General features: G+C 49.1%; 1 protein-coding gene across 1 annotated transcript in view; it reads right to left on the bottom strand.

The window, feature by feature from the left end:
- Positions 1 to 24,471, bottom strand: part of LOC140394107 (cytochrome P450 3A21-like) — a 164,696-nt gene that overhangs the window by 76,115 nt on the left and 64,110 nt on the right. The window contains exons 5-6 of the mRNA XM_072480955.1: positions 16,088 to 16,201; positions 4,295 to 4,383 (exon numbers count right to left, since the gene is read on the bottom strand). Coding sequence (XP_072337056.1) covers positions 4,295 to 4,383; positions 16,088 to 16,201 — 203 coding nt within the window. The remainder of the gene's footprint in view (positions 1 to 4,294; positions 4,384 to 16,087; positions 16,202 to 24,471) is intronic.

The following is a 24,471-nucleotide window of genomic DNA, read 5'->3' as shown; positions in this document are numbered from 1 at the left end:
TTATTGGGCGGCGAATATAGCCATGATCAGGACGTGGGTGGTGGGGGGAAGGTCGGCATGGGAGCGTATGGAGGGGGCTTCATGTAAGGGCACCAGCTTAGGGGCGTTGATAATGGCATCTCTGCCGTTCCTGCCGGCACGGTACTCCACCTGCCCTGTGGTGGTGACGGCCCTGAGAGTCTGGGGGCAATGGAGGAGGCATGTGGGAGCAGAGGGAGCATCAGTTTGGTCTCCAATTAGTAATAACCACCAGTTTGCACCAGGAAGTATGGGTGGGGGGGGGGGAGGTTTCGGAGATGGCAGAGAGCAGGGATTGAGAGGATGGGGGACGTGTTTATAGAGGGGAGCTTTCCTAGTTTGAGGGAGCTGGAGGAGAAATTTGGATTGGCGAGGGGAAACAAATTCAGGTACCTGCAGGTGCGGGACTTCCTACGTAGGCAGGTCTCAACCTTCCCGCTCCTACCACCAAGGGGGATACAGGACAGGGTAGTTTCCAGAAGGTGGGTGGGAGAAGGGAGGGTCTCTGACATTTACAAGGAACTTATGGGGTCAGAGGAGACGCAGACTGGGGAGCTGAAGCACAAGTGGGAGGAGAGTTGGGAGGAGAGATAGAGGATGGTGTATGGGCGGACACGTTAGTAGAGTCAACTCACCACAACATGCGCGAGGCTCAGCCTGATACAATTCAAGGTCGTTCACCGGACACAGATGACAGTGGCCCGGATGAGCAGGTTCTTTGGGGAGAAGACAGGTGTGCAAAGTGGGTGGGAGGGCCAGCGAACCATGTCCACATGTTCTGGACATGTCCAAAGCTTAGGGGATTCTGGCAGGGGTTTGCAGATGTCATGTCCATGGTGTTAAAAACAAGGGTGGCACCAAGTCCAGAGGTGGCGATTTTCGGGGTGTCGGAAGGTCCGGGAATCCAGGAGAAAGAGGCAGACGTTCTGGTCTTTGCTTCCCTGGTAGTCCGGAGACAGATATTATTAGCTTGGAGGGACTCAAAGCCCCCGAAGTCGGACACCTGGCTATCAGACATGGCTAGCTTTCTCTGTTTGGAGAAAATCAAGTTCGCCTTGAGAGGGTCAATGTTAGGATTCGCCTGGAGGTGGCAACCATTCGTCGACTTCTTTGCGGAAAATTAATGGTCAACAGAAAGTGGGGGGGTGTTAGTTTAGCTCAGAGTAGGCGGTTAATAAAGGTGGGACCTGTAAGGGAGGAAGACGGCTTTTGCACAATTTTTGATTCATGTTTATTGTTTATTTTGTTGTCGCTGTAAAACCAAAAAATACCTCAATAAAATGTTTATTAAAAAAAAAGCAAGAACATGCTTCCCAGCTCATGGTTAAATAGGAGGCTTTTGAAACACTGAGCAGTGTAATAACCTGCACGGGGCGGGATCGATTGTATTCCGCGTGTGGCTCGAGGAGTTCGAGCTCCCCCGCCAACTATGGGGCTGACAATCATGTTGTATAAAAGGTCGGCCAGATAAGAACCGACCGACAGAGAGGGAGGACCCAGTGAGGTTCAACCGGGGCCTTTGCAATTAGTATGTATTATAAATAAACGTCTTCATGTTTTGCTCATCCAACTCTACTCGCCTTTATTAATCTGCCGATGAGAATCAACTGGAACTGCCGACATGCAACTCTGTCGACTATGCCATCTCTCTGTGACTTTGTTTCTCCTCGGACTAAGGTATGGCATTAAGTACTTCACTGCACCTTTGTTTGGCCAATTGGATGCTTTTGACCCTGCTGTATACGGAACATTTTCTTTTTTTTGTTCCATGTGCTGGCTCAGGCTAGCAAAGCAGTGTGAAGTTCTCTGGCTGCAGAGCTGGCTTTTCTCTTCATATTGTGCAGCACTGAAAGAAAACAATTCTGGAGGTGTGGCCCACGCCTGGCTTGGCAAGGCAGGAAAGAGCCGGCAAACTTGCGATTCCCAAGAGCGCCCTGATCTCCAATTTCAAAAATGAACACCCCCACCCTCATGAAGACACCACCCACCCACCACACGCACAAGAGGAGAAACCCCCCTCCCCACTCATGGACATAGAAGCACCCCCTGCATGGAGATCCCCAGAGGGGGACCCCAGGCACTGCCATTTGTCACTGCCAGTGGGCACCGCCCAGACTGGACATGATCCTCTCCACCCTCTCCCGGGGGCAGTACTTACCTGTGCACCTGCGGCATGGCCTCTTCGCCTGGCTCATGTTGCTCCAGACCTGTCGTAAATCTCGTCAACATTAATTCACATCAGCAAGGGGGCTGATACAGCGGGGAAGCCTATCATTATATTATAATTTTTTAAAATGAGGTTCCTGACCTTTCTGGGTGGGACCCTCATTATATTAGTAGTGGGGAGTGGGCACAGTCGTCCTGCGTGCTCTCACCGGCAGGATTCGTGATTTTTGACTCTCGTGGGATTTTGCATCTGCTTTGCCTTTTGCACCCACATCCTGGCTACTGAATAGGTTAAAATTGTTCAATAGGATGGGCTGACCACAGATGAGGTGTACCCAAGGATACAGAGGGAAGCAAGAGTGGAAATTGTAGTGGCCATAATCTCTCAAAACTCCTTATTGACACAGGAGTGTGCCGGAGAACTGGAGAATTGCAAATGTTACAACCTTGATTAAAAAGGTTTTGAGGATACACTCAGCAACTCAAGGCTAGTCTGTTTAATCTGACTGATGGAGAGTCTTTAGAAATGATAATCTGGGACAAAATGAACAGTAATTTGGACAAAAGTTGATTAATTAAGGAAAGCCAGCATAGATGTCTTGAAGGAAAATAGTGCTCAACTAACCTGCTGGAGTTATATTCAGGGTAGATGATGATAATGCAGTTGATGTGGTGTACATGGACATCCAAAGGCATTTCATAAAGTGCCACATAACATACTTGCTAACAAAGTTAGAGCTCATGGAATAAAAGGGATAACAGCAGCATGGATATAAAATTGGGTGAGTGACAAGAAACAGACTAGTTTTGAACAACTGTTGTTTGGAGGGATAAAGGCTTATTGTGGGGTCCACCAAGGATTAGTTATAGGATCTCTTCTCTTCCTGGGAAGAACATCAGCCAGCCATCTTACTTTGTGCTAGGTATGATTCCAAACAGTGAAGAGTTTTCCTCCCAATTCCCAAAGACAGCAGTTTGGCTAGGGTTCTTGATGCCACAACTTCTGCCTGGATGTCAAGGACTTTCACTCTTATTTCACCACTGGAATTCAGCTCTTAATCCATGTTGGGTCTAAGAATGCAAAATAAACCATGCGCCCTTGGCAAAACCCAAACTGAGCGTAATGAGCAGGTTATTGTTAAACAAGTGCTGCTTGATAGTGGGGTCAATGAATCAAATTGGCTGAAAACTGGCATCTGTGATGTTGGGGGCCTCCATAGGAGGCCGAGATGGACCATCCACTCAACACTTCTGACTGAAGATGCAATGTTGTGAATTTTTCACTGATGTACTGGATTCCCCTATCATTGATGAACCCCTCCGCGGCTCTGCTTGTAGCTGCGGTCCTCTAATCCTTGCAGTTCCAGCAGGGTGGGGATGAAAGGAGATCTCCAATTTCCCCAGGAAACTATCTCTCACCATCTGCCAGGTTTCAGCCTCAGCAGGGTAAGCTGTCCACAGTTGAGAAAGTCCCAGCAGTGTCACCAATTTATCCCCAAGCAGCCACTTGACTACCTACCACTGCAATCTGGTGACGCTAAAACCCTGTCTCCAGCAAGAATATTGGAGATGGAATCACATTGGGTAGTCGATCCGGTCGTCACCATTTATAAAGAAATCTCAGTGTCCTGCAGCGGACTCAATCTCTGGGCAACATGGTGGAGCAGAATGGGATTGGGGGAAAAAATAAATTCAGAGGAACTGTCACAACAATTCATTCCCACAAAACCAGATCAAAGTGACATTGGAGAGATCTAGAGAGTAAGTCATCCATCTTCACGACCATCAATGTTACCCAATTGGGGGTGGGTGGGAAGAGAATAAACAGAAGGATTGAAACTCCACTCGAGGATAAAATGCTGTATGTCTTTACAGAATGGAAGTTGCATGTTTATCAGCTGCAGTGAGAAGTTAGTTTGCCCCATTGCATCCCCCACCGAGAAAAAGGTAAAACTAGTTCACACAGATAAGTTTATGGAAGAGTCAGTGAGCATCGCACCAACAGTGAGAATCAGACGGTCCTCGAAGCAAAGTGAAAATGATTTAATGGGCGAGGAATGGTGTGTGATGAAGGAACGCAGGTCTGACATCCAACAGACAAATTACTCACTCCTTCATGTCGGCAGATGCATTCAGCTTTGCTTTCTTTTCTGCATTTTTCACAAGATTTTCTGCGTAGTGCTTGATTATTGGACACATCTGGGTAAAGAAAAGAAAATGGCGGACAATGTACAGGAAGTACACAAAGCTGGTCCCGACCCAAATATGGTGGTCTGTATCCCTGGAGATTTCACCAGATTTCATGCAGCAATAGGAGATTTTACACTCAGCTTCTCCTCAGAAAAATCTTCCCATCACTTCAAAATTACCTCGACTAGCAAAAGCAATCCATGGCTCCTCAATCTCCAAATAAACTGTCCACTCACTTTTCCCAGCCCCCTAAACCTCACTAACCTTGAACATGATACTTTGTCGGAGAGACTACCCGCACACTCCTTCAAAACTCACACCATGCTTATCTCATCTTGTGCTAAATCCCACACATGACCTGGTTTTCATCTATGACTGGGTTTCGGAACTTTGTCGGCAACTGGTGCCGCTGCAGCTCATCCGTATGTTTGAGAGTTTGGCAAAAAGCACATCTTTGTATGTGGTCACTCTGCAAGCTAAGGGAGAGGGGATTGAGTACCACCAGGCAGTTAAACAGGTAAAAACAGGCAGATAGTGCAGGGGTCCCCTGAGGGCATCTCACTCTCCAACCAGTACTTCAGTTCTGAATACCGATTTAAAAGATGGTTCATAGGGAGAGGATGTGGAAAATGGCCGGAGACTAGCCAGGTCCCGGGCTGCGCATGCGCAGGGCCGACAGTCTGCATCGGTCGCGCCGGAAAAGGTAGCGCCCGTCGCGCTGGACCCTAACCTGCCCATTCCAACCCCAGAGCCCACCCCCCGCCACCCCCACCACTCCCCGCAGCCCTAGCAGACGCCCCCCAGCCAGCGATCCTTGACGAGTGTGGCTGCGCTGGACACTGTCTGCAGCCGGCACGCCAGGTTCCTGGCAGCTAGGACCACACGTAGCCTGTGCCTTTGGGAACTCGGCCCTTCAGGGATGGAGCATCGTGGGTGGGCTGGTCGATGATGCGCCAACGGGGCTGCGACTGCACATGGCATGCCTCCCGATGGCGCCGATTTGGAGGGGGCGGAGCATCACGAACCGCCGTCAAACCGGCACCTGACACGAATCCGGCGTCGGAAGCCATTCGCCGTCGGAAGTCCGATCGGCGATCCCGATTTCGGCGTCGGGCTACAGAGAAATCTACCCACAGTTTCTGTAGAATGTAACCTTTGTTACACAATATATCTACAAAACCTGAACTTAAGACTTCTCCTGTTCCCCAAACAACGTACAAATTGAATAACCAGCTATATTTACCACATAATACAGGAATGATTCACAAATTTGAAAGAGAAGTACACCAAGTTTATAGAGTAGTTATACTGGGGGACTTTAATTACTGAATATAGACTGGGATACTAGAGTACAGAAGAACATTGGCCATGTGGGAGGAGGGGGCTCTGGTAGAGACCACCTCATTAGCAAAGCAAGTTGGCTAATGAACGGGAGCGAGGTGGGGGGAGGGGCTGCTTCTGTCAGAGCCCTGGGAGGTGTGAATGGTGGTATATGGGGAGTATGCAGAGAGGAGTGATTTCAGGAAGTGGCGGGGGGGGGGGGGTAGCTGGTTGACAGTGACTGGAGGCAGGGTTGTGTCCCGCTTGTTGGGCAGGACCAGAGAACATGACTGACAGGAGGGGGTAGTGGGGTAGGACCCTGGTCCGAATGGTAACATGGAGCATGCGGGCATTGTGTGGACCAGTGAATCGAGTGAGAGTTTCTCGCATTTGAAGAGCCGATGCGGTGCTGTTGCAGGAGACCCATTTGAGGGTGAATGACCAGATGAGGCTTCACAAGGGCTGGGTAAGTCACTTGGGCTTCAATAGCAGGGCCTGGGGAGGTAGCCACACTGGTGGGTAAGAGAGTGAGGTTTCAGATGGAGCGGGTGGTAGCAGACCAGGGAGGCAGGTTGTTGTTGGGGGTGAGGAAAGCGAAATACGCGGCGATTGTTATTTTGGACCATGCTCCATACTTGGTGGATGTGGCCCAGGAAGAGGGGCCTGCCCAGAGGCTGGCAGTGGGGCTGCTGGTGGATACAAATATTTGTGCACAGATGGGGAAGGTGATTGAGGACCATGTGGGGTTCAGTAGGAATCGGGAAGTCTCACTGTTGGTGGTGATGAAGCTCATCTCAGGTAGATAAGGAGGTTAGATAGGAGCGGCAGCAGCTGGGAGAGGAAATCTTGGAGATAGATTGAAAATATGCAGAGGATCCCACTCTGGAATGTCTGGTGAGTTGAAAGGAATTGCAGGCGCAGTTTGACCTTTTGCCTATGGGGAAAGCGGTATGGCAGTTGAGGCGGACAAATGGGGTAGTAGATGAGGATGGGGAGAAGGCCAGTCACTTGTTGGCAGGCCAGTTCCACCTGCAGGTGGCCATGCAAGAGATTGTTTGGGTCCGAGATAGGGCAGGGGAGCTGGCGGTGGTGATGCCGCAGGTGAACAAGGCGTTTGAGGAGTTTTATAAAAAGTTGTATAGGTCGGCGCCCCCGGAGGAAAGTCGGGTATGAGGGATTTTGTGGGGGGTTTCAAGTGTCTTAGAGGAGGAGAGGAGAGGGCAGGGCTGGAGGAGCCAGTGGGGATTGAGGAGGTTCGAGTAGCGATAGGGAAAATGCAAACGGGTACGGTACCGGGACTGGGTGGGTTCCTGGTGGAGTTGTTTGAGGATGTGGTGGCTAACGGGGCACTCCAGGAGATGATGGGACAAGCATCCATTTCTCTGTTGCTAAAAAAGGATAAGGACCCGGTGGAGTGTGAATCGTATAGGCCAATATCTCTGCTAAATGTGGATGCCAAGATTCTTGTCAAGGTGTTGGCGCTTAGGTTAGAAGAGAGATACCCGCAGGTGATTGGTGAAGATCAGATGGGGTCTGTAAAGGGGAGGCAGTTGTCGTCGAATCTGCTGCGTTTGTTAAAAGTGGTGCTCTCGCCGTCAGAAGGGAGGGAGACAGAGGTGGTGGACACAGAGAAGCCATTTGACTGTGTAGAATGGAGCTACTTGTTTGGGGTGTTGGAGAGGTTTGGGATTGGGTTTAAGTTTGTGGCCTGGGTTAAGTTGGTGTATAGGGAAGGGGAATAAGCGGGGTATTTTCAGTTACATAGTGGAATGAGGCAGGGGTGCCCCATGACCCCCCTCTTGTTTGTTATAGCGCTAGAGCCCTTAGCCACTGCGTTGAGGGGGGTACTGAGGGGGCGGGTATAGAGCATAGGGTGTCTTTGTATGCCGATGATTTGTTGTTGCACATCTCCAATATGTGTTCCACAGTGGGGGATATAATGGGGCTGCTCGGGGGATTCGGGGCTTTTTCAGGTTATAAGATGAATCTGAAAAAGCGGGAGTGCTTTTTGGTGTCTTCACCAGGGGCAGGAGCTGGCTTGAGGGGTTGCCGTTTTGAGTGGCGACAACCCACTTTAGGCACATGGGGATGCAGATGGGTTGAGACTGGGCCCGGATTTGTAAATTGAATTTCACAAGCCTGGTGGGTAGGGTTAAGGCAGAATTGTTCAGATGGGACTGCCTTCCCCTGTCATTGGCAGGCCGGGTGCAGGCGGAAAAAATGAATATCTTGCCATGGTTTTTTTAGTGCTTACCAGTCTTTTTGCCAAAAGTTCTTTATGGGGGTGGAACACTTGATCTCATCATTTGTCTGGGCAGGTAAGGTAGCCAGGATTCAGAAGACGGTGCTTCAGAGAGGGCGACAGTCAGGGGGTCTGGCCTTTCCAAACCTGTTTTATTATTGGGAGGCAAACACTGAGAAGGTGAGGGGTTGGAGTAGGGAGCCTGGGCTTTGTGAGGATGGATGCAGGCTCTTGTAGGGGGTCGGGGTTGCAGGCGCTGGTAATGGTGCCACTCTCGCCCCAGGGAAATATTCGAGGAGTCCAGTGCTGGTCGCCACATTAAAAATATGGAGGCAATTTTGGCAGCACTTTAGGTTAGGGACGGGTTTGAAGTGGATGCCGATACGAGAGAATCATGGGTTTGAGCCGGCGAGGCTGGGTGCTATGTTTCAGGGATGGGAGGTGCGGTGGGGTGATGGAAATAAAGGACTTATTTCGAGAAGGGCAATTTGCGAGCTTGGAGAAGTTGATGAAGAAGTTTGGGATTTCTCGGGGGAAGGCCTTTAGATATATGCAGGTGCGGAATTTTGCAAAGAAGGCTTTTCCGACTTTTCCAGAGGAATTGCTCTCCTTCTTGTTGGAAGGGGTGTTATCGGTGATAGGGCTGGAGGTCTTCTCGGTGGAGATCTACGGGAGGATTTTGGAGTCATTGGAGGGGGTTAAGGCTAAGTGGGGGAGGAGCAAGGGATGGCGCAGGAGGAGCCGTTGTGGTACGAGGTGCTGTGGAGGGTGAATGCCTCAACCTTATGTGCGAGGCTAGTGTTGATACAGCTAAAGGTGGTACACAGAGCGCGTCTGACGAAGTCGAGGAGGTGCCAATTGTTGAGGGGATGGATGACACTTGTGAACGGTGTGGGAGGAGTCCGGCATATCATGCACAGATGTTCTGGTCCTGCCCGAAGTTGGAGAAATTTTGGAGGTGGTTTTTCAGCACCTTGTCGGCGTGGATTTGGAGCCCAGGCCCCTGGGGGCCTTATTTGGGGTGTCAGACTTTCCGGAGCTGCAGACGGGAGCGGGGACAGATGTCTCGCTGATTACTCGCAGGTGGGTCCTGTTGGGGTGGAGGTCAGCCACTCCACCCTGTGCCTCAGTATGGCTGGGAGACTTTATGGAGTTCCTGTATTTAGAGAAGGTTAAGTTCATTTTGAGGGGTTCCACAAGAGATGGGGTCTGTTATATTACACTTCAACTGCTAAGGGTGGTGGTGTGAGGTGTTTGTTTTGAATTACTGGGGTGTTGGAGGATGGATGTGGGGGGTGGGGGGAGGGGGTTGCTTTTTTTTTGTTTGTTGTGTGGTATATTTAAAATGTTAAAAATCGAATAAAAATATTTTCAGATAAATAGCATAGAAGAGCAAAAGTTCCTAAGTGCGTTCAGGAGAATTTTCTACAGCAGTATTTTCCAACAAAGAAGCAAGCACCGCCAGACCTGGTACTTAGCAGTCAACGTTGATCTAGGATGAAATTCACCAGGCCCATTCAAAAGAACATAAGAACTAGGAGCAGGAGTAGGCCATCTGGCCCCTCGAGCCTGCTCCACCATTCAATGAGATCATGGCTGATCTTTGTGGACTCAGCTCCACTTTCCGGCCCGAAGACCATAACCCTTTGTTCCTTTATTCTTCAAAAGACTATCTATCTTTATCTTAAAAACATTTAATGAAGGAGTCTCAACTGCTTCACTGGGCAGGGAACTCCATAGATTCACAACCCTTTGGGTGTAGAAGTTCCTCCTAAGCTCAGGAGGAATCTACTTCCCCTTATTTTGAGGCTATGCCCCCTATTTCTGCTTTCACCCGCCAGTGGACACAACCTGCTCGCATCTATCCTATCTATTCCCTTCATAATTTATATGTTTCTATAAGATCCCCCCCGCATCCTTCTAAATTCCAACGAGTACAGTCCCAGTCTACTCAACCTCTCCTCGTAATCCAACCCCTTCAGCTCTGGGATTAACCTAGTGAATCTCCTCTGCACACCCTCCAGTGCCAGTACGTCCTTTCTCAGGTAAGGAGACCAAATCTGAACACAATACTCCAGGTGTGGCCTCACTAACACCGTATACAATTTCAGCATAACCTCCCTAGTCTTAAACTCCATCCCTCTAGCAATGAAGAACAAAGCTTCATTTGCCTTCTTAATCACCTGTTGCACCTGTAAACCAACTTTTTGCGACTCATGCACTAGCACACCCAGGTCTCGCTACACAGCAAAATGTTTTAATATTTTGTCATTTAAATAATAATCCCTTTTGCTGTTATTCCAACCAATATGGACAACCTCACATTTGTCAACATTGTATTCCATCTGCCAGACCGAGCCCATCCAAATCCCTCTGCAGACTTCCGGTATCCTCTGCACGTTTTGCATTACCACTCATCTTAGTGTCGTCTGCAAACTTGGACACATTGCACTTGGACCCAACTCCAAATCATCTATATAAATTGTGGACAATTGTGGGCCCAACACTGATCCCTGAGGGACACCACTAGCTACTGATTGCCAACCAGAGAAACACCCATTAATCCCCTCTCTTTGCTTTCTATTAATTAACCAATCCTCTATCCATGCTACCACTTTACCCTTAATGCCATGCATCTTTATCTTATGCAGCAACCTTTTGTGTGGCACCTTGTCAAAAGCTTTCTGGAAATCCAGATATACCACATCCATTGGCTCCCCGTTATTTACCGCACTGGTAATGTCCTCAAAAAATTCCACTAAATTAGTTAGGCACGACCTGCCCTTTATGAATCCATGCTGCGTCTGCCCAATGGGACAATTTCCATCCAGATGCCTCACTATTTCTTCCTTGATGATAGATTCCAGCCTCTTCCCTACTCCGAAGTTAAGCTAACTGGCCTATAATTACCCGCTTTCTGCCTACCTCCTTTTTTAAACAGTGGTGTCACGTTTGCTAATTTCCAATCCGCCGGGACCACCCCAGAGTCTAGTGAATTTTGGGAAATTATCACTAGTGCATTTGCAATTTCCCTAGCCTTCTCTTTTAGCACTCTGGGATGCATTCCATCAGGGCCAGGAGACTTGTCTACCTTTAGCCCCATTAACTTGCCCCTCACCACCTCCTTAGTGATAACAATCATCTCAAGGCCCTCACCTGTAATAGCCTAATTTCCATCAGTCACTGGCATGTTATTTGTGTCTTCCACTGTGAAGACTGACCCAAAAAAACTGTTCAATTTCTCAGCCATTTCCTCATCTCCCATTATTAAATCTCCCTTCTCATCCTCTAAAGGACCGATATTTACCTTAGCCACTCTTTTTTGTTTCATATATTTGAAGAAACGTTTACTATCTGTTTTTATATTCTGAGCAAGTTTACTCTCATAATCTACTTTACTCTTCTTTATAGCTTTTTAGTAGCTTTCTGTTGCCCCCTAAAGATTTCCCAGTCCTCTAGTCTCCCACTAATCTTTGGCACTTTGTATGCTTTTTCCTTCAATTTAATACTCTCCCTTATTTCCTTAGATTTTCCCTCTTTCTACCGTCCTTCCTTTTTGTTGGTATAAACCTTTGCTGAGCACTGTGTAAAATCGCTTGGAAGGTTCTCCACTGTTCCTCAACTGTTTCACCATAAAGTCTTTGCTCCCAGTCTACCTTAGCTAGCTCTTCTCTCATCCCATTGTAATCTCCTTTGTTTAAGCACAAAACACTAGTGTTTGATTTTACCTTCTCACCCTCCATCTGTATTTTAAATTCCACCATATTGTGATCGCTCCTTCCGAGAGGATCCCTAACTATGAGATCATTAATCAATCCTGTCTCATTACACAGGACCAGATCTAGGATCACTTGTTCCCTCGTAGGTTCCATTACATACTATTCTAGGAAACTATCACAGATACATTCTATAAACTCCTCCTCAAGGCTGCCTTGACCGACCTGGTTAAATCAATCGAAATGTAGATTAAAATCCCCCATAATAACTGCTGTACCATTTCTACATGCATCCGTTATTTCTTTGTTTCTTGCCTGCCCCACCATAATGTTACTATTTGGTGACCTAGAGACTACTCCTATCAGTGACTTTTTCGCCTTACTATTCCTGATTTCCACCCAAATGGATTCAACCTTATCCTCCAGAGCACCAATGTCATTACTTCCTATTGCCCGGATGTCATCCCTTACTATTGCCCGGATGTCATCCTTAAATAACAGAGGTACACCACCTCTCTTACCATCAACTCTGTCCTTCCGAATAGTTTGATACCCTTGGATATTTAACTCCCAGTCATGACCATCCTTTAACCATGTTTCAGTAGTGGCCACTAAATCATAGTCATTCACGATGATTTGCGCCATCAACTCATTTACCTTATTCCGAATACTACAAGCATTCAGGTAAAGTACACTTATGTTGGCTTTTTTACCTGTTTTGAATCTTAACACCTTGATCAGTAACCTCAACTAAGTTATTTCTCCTCTTAACTTTTCTCCTAAATTTCCTTGTCGTTGAACCCATATCTTCATGTAACAACCTGCCGTGTCGCTTTCCATTTATGATTTTACTTCCCTTACTTTATTTTCCAATGAAGAAGCAAGCACCGCCAGACCCGATTCTTAGCAGTCAACGTTGATTTAGGATGAAATTCGGCAGGCCCATTCGCCACGGGCGTAAATCTAGTTCTGGCTGCTAACTGTCGTGAGAGGTCAAAGGCGGGATTTGCGCTAGCCAAAACTTCAAAAGCGATGTTCCCGAGCCCTCCCTGTTGACATAATCAGGTTCAAGCCCAGAAAGGACAAGAACTTGATTTGAATCCTTTATAATTTCATTAGCGAGGTTAACGTCCAATGTTCAGACTTTATTGAATCATCCCACCCACCAATGTGATGTCACACGGCGCAAATGACTATTGCTTTTTAAAAAACGGGAACCTCAGGTGCCATGGACTCAGGGGGGGAGGAAGGGGAGTAGCTCTGTCCACCTTGAACCATGGTGCACAGGGGGAAAAGTATCCCCATGCTAGCTGCAGAGAAGCGGGGGGGGAGGGCAATTGGAGTTGAGAGGCAGTTTGGGGATCTCCCCTCAGGATGGGGATCGCGGGTGGTGTGTGCTGTCCTGAAGTCTGCCTGCATTGAAAGCCCTTCACAGCCCAGGATGGATTAAATGTGTTCCCAGCTGCTGACTCCACTGGGTGATTCTAGAGGAAGGCTTCATGTTTTATTTTCACTGCCACTAATGAATCTTCAGCATGTCCGGCAAAGAAGTGAGAATGTGAGTACAGATGTTATTTGCCAATTGCCTGGTGGGAGAGCTCGGTCATGGCTTGGGAGGGTCAGGGGCTGTGAGTGAGGGGATTGAAGGAGGCCAACCTAACCTGCCTGAGACCCTGGCGCTGTTGATATCAAGGGAAGGAGCAACCAGAAGCAAGCCCATAGGCGACCCTGAGGAGGTATGGGCAGTGGCGATGATGTTGGATGGACAGCAGAAATTAGAGTTGGCGTTGGCTGCCGTGTAGCAATGAAAGCTTCCAGGACCAGGAGGACAAGAGGTGTTGGGAGGCTTCAAGGGTAACGGGATGGAACACCAGCCGAACTTTCTTTCCCTCATCCCTCCCAGAGTACCGATATTTGTCGGAATGGAGCCATTGAAACTGGCTATTATACTTATCACTGTGTTGGAAGAGGACAGACTCCAGTGGTTAAAAGATGCAATATCCAGGGATGACCCTGCACCAGGAGGTCGCTGGGTAGGCTCAAGGACCGGCCGCCTATCAGGATGAAGAGGGGGCTCAAAGAAGTAGAAGGAGACCAAGGATGTACAGGGCCCGGATGTCCTTCATGGAGATATCAGACATCATATGCCGCAGGAGACTCCACCTCACAAAAGGAGACAGTGCACTACCTGTGCAACTTTCTTGCAGGCCTCACGCCATGCGGAGGAAGCCGACACCCACTCCCTTTGACCATGAAGGTCACTGCAGCCAAGAACTTTTATGCAGCCAGTTCCTTCCAAGGCTCAACCAGTGATCTCTGGGGACTATCCCATTTGCTCACACATACATCTGTGATGAACAGATGTTCCGTATGCCCCGTTCTCAGATTATATCAACTTCAACTTCAGCCAGGTCCATTAGGATGAGAAGGCTGCCACAGTTTCAGGGGGCCATCGATGGAATACACGTGGCGTTAAGAGCACCGTGGCATCAGAAAGTCCCCTTTATCAACTGGAAGGGGTTCCACCCCCTTAATATTCAGCTCCTGAGCCATCATTGCATGAACATTATGCACATCTGTGCTTCCCAGGAAGCATGCATGACAGCTTTAGCCTGGGGCACTCATAGATTCCCGGGATCAGTCCAGGCTGCCGAGATGGCTCATGGGAGGCATGGGGTACCCGTTGAGGACTTGGCTGAGGATACCAGTGCTGAGGCCGGAGACCGATACAGAGTCCCGGTATAACGAGGCACACAGTGCCACCAGGTCAGTTACAAAGCTGTGCACTGGCGTACTGAAGATGCAGATCTGTTGCCTCGACCGGTCCAATGGGGCACTTCAGAGCAGTCAGCAGAGTGTCTCCTTCATTATTGTGATGGGCTGTGTCCTGCAGAACCTGACACGCTCGAGGAGGACCAGCTTGTTTCCTTTGATAAGAAGGATCAGGAGGGAGTGCTCAAGGAGGACCAAGAGGATGGAGGACAGGCAGGGCCAGGGTGCGAAGAGGCAAGAGGACCATGGATGCCCTCATCGCTTCCAGGTTCTCTCAATAGAAGGTTTGCTGTCTGGCAGCTCGACAACAATCCCCCCACCTCCCCAAGACGTTCGTGACCACCTCCACTGAAGGGGTCATTAATATCTGATGAGGGTCCTGGACCTGGATTGTCCATGTGCTAGCTTTGCATATCAAGACAGAAAGATTTTTTTAAAGTTTTAAATATTCCAATTAAAGGGGCAATTTAGCATGGTCAATGCCCTGCGCATCTTTAGGATGTGGGGGCGAAACCCACGCAAACACAGGGAGAATGTGCAAACTCCATACAGACAGTGACCCGGGGCGGGATCGAATCCGGGTCCTCAATGCCGTGAGGCAGCAGAGCTAACCACTGTGCTGCCATGCTGCCCTTAGGCAGGAGGGTTATGGTGACTTGCAGTGAGGAAAGCTGTGATGCTCCTCAGGTTCTGCTTATGTCTGACTCCTGTCTGTCTGCTGACTGCACACTGACTCCAGTTCAATTGGAATCAACAATTAGCAGGCAAAACTGCAGTGTAGCTGAACAACTGGCTGCCTTTAAGGACAAGATAGTACAAGGACAGTCAATGTATATTCACATAAAGAGGAAAGTCAGGGTAAACAAATCCAGAACTCTCTGGATGATGAAGAGATCAAAATTAAGGTGAAACAGGAAAAGTGTGCTTATGACAGGCATCAGGAGGATAATACAATTGGGAGCCAGACTGACTATAAAGTTGAATTGAAAAAGCAAAGCAGAGACAAGGTCAAATGACCAAGGCTTGATAAAAGAACTATGTTTTAAGGGGTGTCTTAAAAAGGAGAAAAAGCAAGGTAGAGAGTTGTAGGAAAGGAATTCCAGAGCTTGGGACTAAGCAACTAACTGAAGGCACAGCCAAAGGTGGAGCAATTATAATTTGGGAGGCACAAGAGGCCAGAATTAGAGGAGCGTAAATATCTTGGGCACAAGGTTGATAGGGGAAGGAGTCTTGGATGACCTCAAGTTATTTTGTATTTGAATTTGTGTTACAGTCGTTCTGAGTACGTCAGCATCTACGCTCATATGAAGTCAATTACTATTGGATGATCTTGCATCCAGTTCAATTGTCTGCATATTTCAACTTACACATCACAAGTAAAGACAATGGCCGGGATTCTCCGAAACCCCGGCCAAGCGTTGACGCTGGCGTCAAAACCAGCACGAGCGGCTCCGGCATCAACGGGCCTCCAGGCCCAGGCATTCACCCCTTCCCAGGGGGCTAGTACGGCGCCAGACTGCTGTCCGCTGCTCCGGCGCTCGTAAGCCGGCGCGGGTGAATCGGCGTCTGGTGTCAGCGCGGCGCGATTCCCGCCCCCACCCCGGCGATTCTCCCCCCAAGCAAAGAATTTGATCTATTGAGGAACAAGTTAGGGGTCTGTTACCTCTTTCAGCCTCCCGCTGGTGAAGGTTGGGGAAAGCACATTTCGGATTCTCTTCCAATGGTCATCTTCAACTAGCACGATGGATTCAGTCAGTAGCCCACTCAGACCAATATTCTACAGGAAAAGTAGGAAGATTTAACAACTTGTTCATTTTTTAATTACGTATCAGGTTCAATTACATCAATTCACAATTTCTGCTAAATCTGCACAGAGTATTCTCAGGCTGAATGGGGACGGGTTGTGTGGAGGAGGTGGGGGAGGAAATGGGTCCACTGTTCCTTTTCTAGAGCACAGCACAATGGAAAAATATGGCAAGATCTGTTTCCTCACCCCAATGGTCCCAAAATGCACCAAAAGCCATATTGGGCAAGGTGATTCTCAGGCCTTCCTGGTGTCCCCCAAAGCACTCAGCCTGGGGCCTAATCCCGTTTTAGGACTAATTCTGAAAATGCACAGCCCTAATTCCTCAGCTCTTTGTTCCTTGTGTGGACTAATCAGAGATTCCCAACTTTGTTTGTTCAGCTGTCAACAAATAGGTACTTTGTTTTTTATGTAAAGTATGTGAATGTATAACCAAAAGGAGCATGAGGGACTCTGACTCCACGGGCACGAACTAACGGAAACATTTCTACTGGTTAGGGTTTCTTTCGGAGGGTTGGTGCAGACTCGATGGGCTGAATGGCTTCCTTATGCAGTGTAAGGATTCCCCCACCAAGAGTCACTCCTGAAGCTGCAGCTGACCATATGGGTATCCAGAAAAAACATTATTGGCAGCCCACCAGAAATATTCCAATGAAGCCCGAGGCCCAACTTTGGATGAACCTCCTGGCTTATTTCACAGAATCATTACACCACAGAAGGCCATTGGCCCATTGTGTTGATGCTGGCTCTCCCAAGTAGGAATTCACATACTGCCACTCCCCCACCCTCTCCTTACTCATTCCTCTTCTGGATATTTTGATCATTACAGCAGAGGAGGAGGCCACTCGGCCCATTGTGTCTGCACCAGCCCAGAAAGAAGCCATCCAACCTGTGGTGATATGCATCACGATAAATACACAAGGGGTTAATGTAGATACACTAGGGCACTGTAAATACACAAGGGGTTAATGTAATTACACTAGAACTAAATAAACACTAGTGGGAGCACCGCTAGTGAGACTACATGACACACAGACATTCAACCAATGGGTCAGTAAGATAGGACACGACCAATGGGCAGTCAAGACACACCCAGTGGTTACACTACCAAAAGGGCACTACCCATATAAAAGGACAGGGCACACATGCTCTTTCTCTTGTCCATAGGCGACACTCAGAGACACGGGTCAGGAAGCATCACACCCACCGCATGGATTAGAGCAGACTGGTTAGTTAGATCGAGTTACTATAGTAAGATTAGCAGGAGAGGCGAACCCAAGTAGGAGAATTGTTAACTGTTCAATAAATGTATTCAATCTATCTCCAAGTCAACTTCCGGTGGCATGGGCGAGCTGGGCGGCCGCAGCAACAAGAGCTCCCGCCGGTGGCCGCGATTCGCGGCGATTTCGGGGAAATCCCTGAGTCTTCACGCACCCCCCCGACTATATTCGGCCTTTGGGGCCATCACGAGCAGCCAGCGGGGCTGGTTTAAAAACCAGCGAGGAACCTCGCGCGGGTGTCGGGCGGTGGGGGCTGAGGGGCGGGGCCCGGCGCGGCGTCGAGGTCAGAGCAGCGGGGGCGGAGCTACGAGGAGGCTGAGGCGGCAGGCCCGAAGCCAGGGCACTATGTAGAGAGGATGCTCCACGTCGGATGGCTCCCACCTAGAAAGGAGAAAGAAGGTAGAAGCCTGGTCCCAGGGGAGCTCTGGGTGAATGCAGAGGAGACAGAAAGAATGTTTAAGGAAGTTTGGTAAAAGTTTTTTTTTCTCTCCCCCTTTTTTTAAAATCAAAAAAAAATGTCAGATTGATGAAGGGCAGGAGGGTGAAGGGGGAGAGAGGAGAAAAGAAAGAAGATGAAAAATAATAAGCCGCTAAAGGATGTGAAGAGTAGCGTCGAAGAAAGGAGGAAACGCGGGTTCGCCGCCGAAGGAGAAGACGAGCAAAAGTGTTGACAGGATGGCGGAAGCCGAACTGCAAGGCGGGGCCGCACTACTTACGGTGGAGAAGATGACCGAGGTGATGGCGGTGGAGTTGGAAAAACAGTTTGTGAGGCACATGGAGATCTTGAGGAAAGAGACGGCGGTCGTGTTGAGGTCATTGGTGGAGGAGGCACTCGGCCCGATCAGGGTGGGGTTGAAAAGGCATCGGCCGAGGTGAGAGAGCAGGGCGAGAAGATGAAGGAGGTGGAGGCGGCCGTGACACGACACAGCGACCAGGTCACCTCGATGGGGGACGAGCTGCGGAGGGTGGTGGAGGTTAACAGCGGACTCCGAGCAAAGCTGGAAGACTTGGAAAACCGCTCAAGGCGGCACAATTTGAGAATTGTGGGCTTGCCCGAAGGGACAGAGGGCCAAAGGCCAACGCAATACTTCGCTAAGAAGTTGGCGGAGCTAATGGGGGAGGGGGAGTGCCCCACCCTGTACGAGCTAGACCGAGCTCTTCAGTCATTAAGGCCGAAGCCCAAAGCGAACGAGCCGCCAAGGGCAGTAATTATCTGCTTCCATAAGTTTTGTATGAAGGAGAAGGTATTAAGCTGGGCGAAGCAGGAGCGTGAGGTGCTGTGGGATGGTACTGCGGTTCGGATCTACCAGGACTCGACGGTGGAGTTGGCAAAAAGACGAGCGGCGTTTGGGCGAGTGAAGGCGGCTTTGTACAAAAAGGGGGTGCGATTTGGTGTGGTGTACCCGGCGAAGCTGAGACTAACATATAACGGCAAAGACTTTTGTTTTGAGACAGCGGAGGCGGCTGAGGCGTTCGTGAGGGCAGAAGGCTTGGGACAGACGTGAAGAGCGGAACTGGAAGAGAGACTGTGGACTGTGTTTGAGCGGCTGGAAAATGTACAAATGTTACAACTTTCTTTTTACTGATTTGTATTGAAATTTACTTCTCTTTGCATTGTTACAGAGTTCAAGTTAATGGCCTTCTGTGTTGCGACGGTTAAATGTTATGTTAGTGAATTGTAGGGGTTGGATTGTTGGGTTTATTTTGGTGTTTCTTTCTCTGGGACTGGGTGGAAGGGGGCGAGAGGTCTTGGCGGGGGGAGCCACCCGCGCTAGCTAACTAAAGTCAGTTAGTGAATGGAGGTGAGGTGAGAGGAGGGCTGCGAACGTTGGAGCCTGGATAGCAGTGTCAGATCACGCTCCACATTGGGTGGATGTGGTGCTGGAGAAGGGGGCAGCGCAGAGACCGGGGTGGAAACTGGATGTGGGGCTTTTGGGGAACCAAGTGTTCTGTGAGAAAATTGAAAAGGTAATTAAGGAATATGTAGGTTTCAATTGTACGGGTGAGGTGTCGAAGGCAGTCGTCTGGGAGGCTCTAAAGGCGGTGGTGAGGGGTGAGGTAATTTTGTTTAAGGCCAGGGTGGGCAATGAGGAGAGGTTGGAACGGCAGAGGGTAATAGATGAGATGTTGGAGGTAGATAGGAGGTATGCAGAGGATGGGGACCCGGCGAAGCTGGAAAAGAGGAAGGAACTGCAGGCAAGCTTCGACCGACTGTCCACCAGAAAGGCGGTGCGCCAACTGAGACGAGCAAGGGGTGCAGCTTATGAACATGGAGATAAACAGGTCATCTCCGGAGGGAGGCAGTGGCAAGGGAAATTCTTCAGGTGAAGGATAGGGCAGGGAAGTTGGTGGTGGCTCCAGTGCTGATTAACAAGGTTTTTGAGAAGTTTTATGAGAGGTTGTACAAGTCAGAGCCACCCAGGTGAGACCGTGAGATGCAGGAATTTCTAGATGGGTTGGAGTACCCGAGGCTAGGGGAAGGGGACAGGGATACATTAGAAGGAGCAATAGTGGAGCAGGAGATAAAGGATGCGATTGGGAGGATGCAGTCGGGGAAGGTGACAGGGCCGGATGGGTTTCCAGTGGAATATTATAAAAAATTTAAGGATAGGTTGGCACCCCTGATGGTGGGGATGTTGGAGGCGGCGATAGGAAAGGGGGTGTTGCCGCAAATCTTGGGGCAGGCATCGATTTCACTGTTGCTAAAAAAAGATAAGGATCCGATGGAGTGTGGGTCGTATCGGCCCATATCACTGCTGAATGTGGATGCAAGAGTGTTGGCGAAGGTACTGGCGGGTAGGCTGGAGGAGTGCCTCCCGACGGTGAGAGGGGAGGATCAGATGGGGTTCGTGATAGGGGAGGCAGCTGTTTTCGAACATTAGGAGGGTTTTGAACGTCGTTATGGCACCGGCGGAAGGGAAGGAAACAGAGGTAGTTGTGGCATTGGACGCCGAGAAGGCGTTTGATTGGGTAGAATGGGGGTACCTGATGGCAGTGCTGGAGCGGTTTGGGAGTGGACTAAGGTTTGTGAACTGGGTAAGCTATTATATAAGGAGCCGAAGGCGTGTGTCCGCACAAATATCAGTTCGAGATACTTTTCTCTCCACCGTGGGACGAGACAGGGATGTCCTATGTCCCCCCTGCTGTTTGCACTTGCGATTGAGCCATTGGCCTTCGCATTGAGAAGTTCGGGAGCATGGAAAGGAATAGTGCGGGGGGTGATAGAGCATAGGGTGTCCTTCTATGCCAAGGATTTGCTGCTGTATGTGTCAGAACCGAGTGCGTCGATAGGAGGAACATTGGAGCTACTGCGGGTATTTGGGTCTTTCTCGGGGCACAAGCGGAACCTGGACAAGAGTGAGTACTTTGTGGTGTCTCGGCCGGGGGTGGGGTCAGGGGTGGGGGGGCTGCCACTCCGTAGAGCAGGGACTCATTTTAGGTATCTGGGGGTGTAGGTTGCCCGGGAGTGGGGGGGAGGGGGGGGTGCTCCGCAGGTACAACATTTCTAGTTTGGTGGGGAGAGTGAAAGCCGATCTGGGGAGGTGGGACGGCCTTCCTCTGTCACTGGCGGCTCGGGTACAGGCGGTTAAAATGAATGTGTTGCAGCGATTCCTGTTTATTTTTCAATGCCTACCGATTTTCCTGCCAAAGTATTTTTTCAGGGAGATTGAGGGAAGGATTACCTCATTCATATGGGGAGGGAAGGTGGCCTGAGTGAGAAAGGTGCTGCTACAGAGGGGAAGGCAGGCAGGGGATTTGGGTCTCCCGAACCTGTTGTACTACTACTGGGCGGCAAATGTGGAGAAGATGCGGAGCTGGGTCAGAGGGGTTGATTCTCAGTGGGTCAGAATGGAGGAGAGTTTGTGCAGGAGGTCGGGGCTGAAAGCACTAGCAACAGCGATGCTCCCGATAGCTCCGGGGAAATACTGAGGGAGTCCGGTAATAATAGCTCCATTGAAAATCTGGAGGCAGTTTCGCCAACACTTCGGGTTGGGGGTAGGGTCAAGGGAAATGCCGATTCGGGGGAACCACAGATTTGAGCCAGGGAGGTGGGATGGAAGTTTTCGGAAATGGGAAGAGAAGGGGATTAAGACGCTAAAAGATTTGTTTCTTCGGGGTCGGTTTGCAGGATTGAGGGAGCTGGAAGCGAAGTATGGGCTAGAGCAGGGAGAAGTGTTTAGGTACATGCAGGTTTGGGATTTTGCCAGGAAAGAGATACAGTGCTTCCCAGAGGAACCGGCCTCCACATTGCTGGAGGAGGTGCTGACGACAAGGGGACTGGAGAAGGGGGCAGTGTCAGCGGCGTATGGAGCTATTTTGGAAGAGGATAAGGCACCACTGGAAGGGATCAAAGCAAAGTGGGAGGAAGAGCTGGGAGAGGTTATAGAGGAGGGGATCTGGTGTGAGGTGCTCCGGAGAGTGAATGCCTCCACCTCATGTGCAAGGTTGGGGCTGATACAGCTGAAGGTGGTTATTAGAGCGCACCTCACGAGGGCGAGGATGAGCCGATTTTTTGAAGGAGTAGAGGATGTGTGTGAGCGTTGCGGGGAGGGGGCCCGCGAATCACCTTCATATGTTTTGGTCCTGTCCAAAGCTAGGGGAGTACTGGAAGGAGGTGTTTAGGGTAATTTCCAAGGTGGTGCGTGTGAAACTGGACCCGGGTCCCCAGGAGGCCATATTCGGGGTGTCGGACCAGCCAGGGTTGGAAACGGGTGCGGAGGCAGATGTCATAGCCTTCGCCTCGTTGATCGCCCGAAGACGGATCGTGCTCGGATGGAGAGCAGCCTCTCCACCCAGTGCCCTGGCGTGGCGGGGGGACCTGCTGGCATACGTGACCCTTGAGAAGGTTAAGTTCGAACTGAGGGGAAGCTCGGAGGGGTTCTACAAGTCATGGGCACTATTTATTATGCACTTTCAAGAACTGGATAACATTGAACATTAGTTGGGGAGTGGGGGTGGGGGGGAGGGGGGCTGTGTAGATTAAGGGTGACTATGGGTAATCCCGGATTCCTTTTTGTCATTTGTTTATGTAAACATGCGGGCTGATGTTTGGAGGTTGGTGGGCGGATGGGATTGTTATTATTGTTATGGGGATTGACATATCTTACTGATTATTGTTTATTGTTGATGGGTGTAAATGCGGGAGAAAATGTGAAAAAGGAGGAGAATAAAAATATATATATTTTTTAAAAATCTATCTCCAAGTCTGAACCTTCCTTTGTCAGAATATACATCAAGGAAGCAGCTTATGCTACATAAAGAAGCAGAACACAACACAACCTACTCCCATTCTCCAGCACTAGAATCTGTAGCCCTGTAGGTTATGGAAGTTCAGGTGCATATCCAGACATCTTTTAAAGGAGTTGAGGGTTTCTGCCTCTCCTACCCTTTCGGACAGTGAGTTCCAGACCCCTACTACCCTCTGGGTGAATTTTTTAATCTCCTCAGTTCCCATCTAATCTTTCTACCGATCACTTTAAGTCTATGCCCCTTTATCGTTGACCTCTCTGCTAAGGAAAGCGATCCTTCCCATCCACTCTATCCAGGTCCCTCACAATTTTGTACATCTCAATCAAATCTCCTCTCAGCCCCCTCTGTTGCAGTCTTTCCTCATAGCTTTCCAGTTCGGGCAACATCCTCAAACCTCCTTTGTACCTTTTGAGTACAATTACATCCTTTCTGTGATGGGATGTTAAGTACTGCATGCGGTTGTGGTCTAACTAGCATTTTGCATAGCTCCAACACAACCTCCCTGTTATATTGTATGCTTCAGTTAATAAAGGGCAGCATTCCATATGACATTTTAAACCACCTTTGACCTGTCCTGCACCTGACAATAATTTTTATCAGTGTCACAAGTGGGCTTACATAAACAATGCAATGAAGATACTATGAAAATCCCCCAGTCGCCACACTACAGCACATGTTCTGGTACAGTGAGAATTCAGAATGCCAATTCATCTAACAATCCTGTCCTTCGGGAATTGTGGGAAGAAACCCACGCAGACAGGGGGAGAATGTGTAGACTCCGCACAGACAGTGACACATGCCGGGAATCGAACCTGGGTCCCTGACGCTGTGAAACAACTAATCCAGTGTGCTGCAGTGATGCCCCAAGGATCTGTGGACATTCACTCCAAGGTCTCTCACTTCTGCTACATCTCTCAGTATCCTCCCGTTTATTGTGCAATCATTTGCCTCGTTTGACCTTCCCAAATGCATCACCTCACACTTATCTGGGTTGAATTCCATGTCCCCCGACCAGTCCATTCCCAGAAGACATAGGAGTAGAATTAGGCCACTCGGCCCATCGAGTCTGCTCCGCCGTTCAATCATGGCTGACATGTTTCTCATCCCCATTCTCCTGCTTTCGCCCTGTTGGTGGACATTTTCTGATTCTGGACTATGATATAAATGTAGGTGGCCCTGTAACTACATTTGTGCTCCTACATTACTCATTGGCTTAGATGCCTGTTTGGAAGAAGCAATTTGTAGAAACAGATATTGTATACACAATCCTTGTTAATATCAGAAAGGACACAAAATGGCTGTTAGCTATTTTAGCAAAACTAAAGACACAAAATGGGTGAACTTAAGCTGCCTCATGAGAATCAACCATGGGTATGTATAGGGAGTATCCCGACAGCCGCTGATAACAGCTTCACAGAACAAGACATGCAATGTATCCTTGATAAAGCTCAAGGTCCACAGCTGTAGACAGGACACATCCTTGTGTTAGTTTTGAATGACTTCTGTATGAAGTTAGGGGCAAGTAAGACAACACCCACTTTAACCATATATGTGATAACTGGGATGCTAAGAAAATTGATTGACTGCATGTAATGAAGTGTGACGCGAATATAGTTGATGATTGTATGTAAATGAGAATACAACTAATTCTGCCCCTTTAATCTGTATATTAACCCGTGTGAGCCTCAGCTCAAGTGAGAAAGAGTATTGCAA

Source organism: Scyliorhinus torazame, chromosome 17 (assembly GCF_047496885.1).
Source record: "Scyliorhinus torazame isolate Kashiwa2021f chromosome 17, sScyTor2.1, whole genome shotgun sequence".
Lineage (NCBI taxonomy): Eukaryota > Metazoa > Chordata > Chondrichthyes > Carcharhiniformes > Scyliorhinidae > Scyliorhinus > Scyliorhinus torazame.
This window is presented reverse-complemented; position numbering and strand designations above follow the sequence as displayed.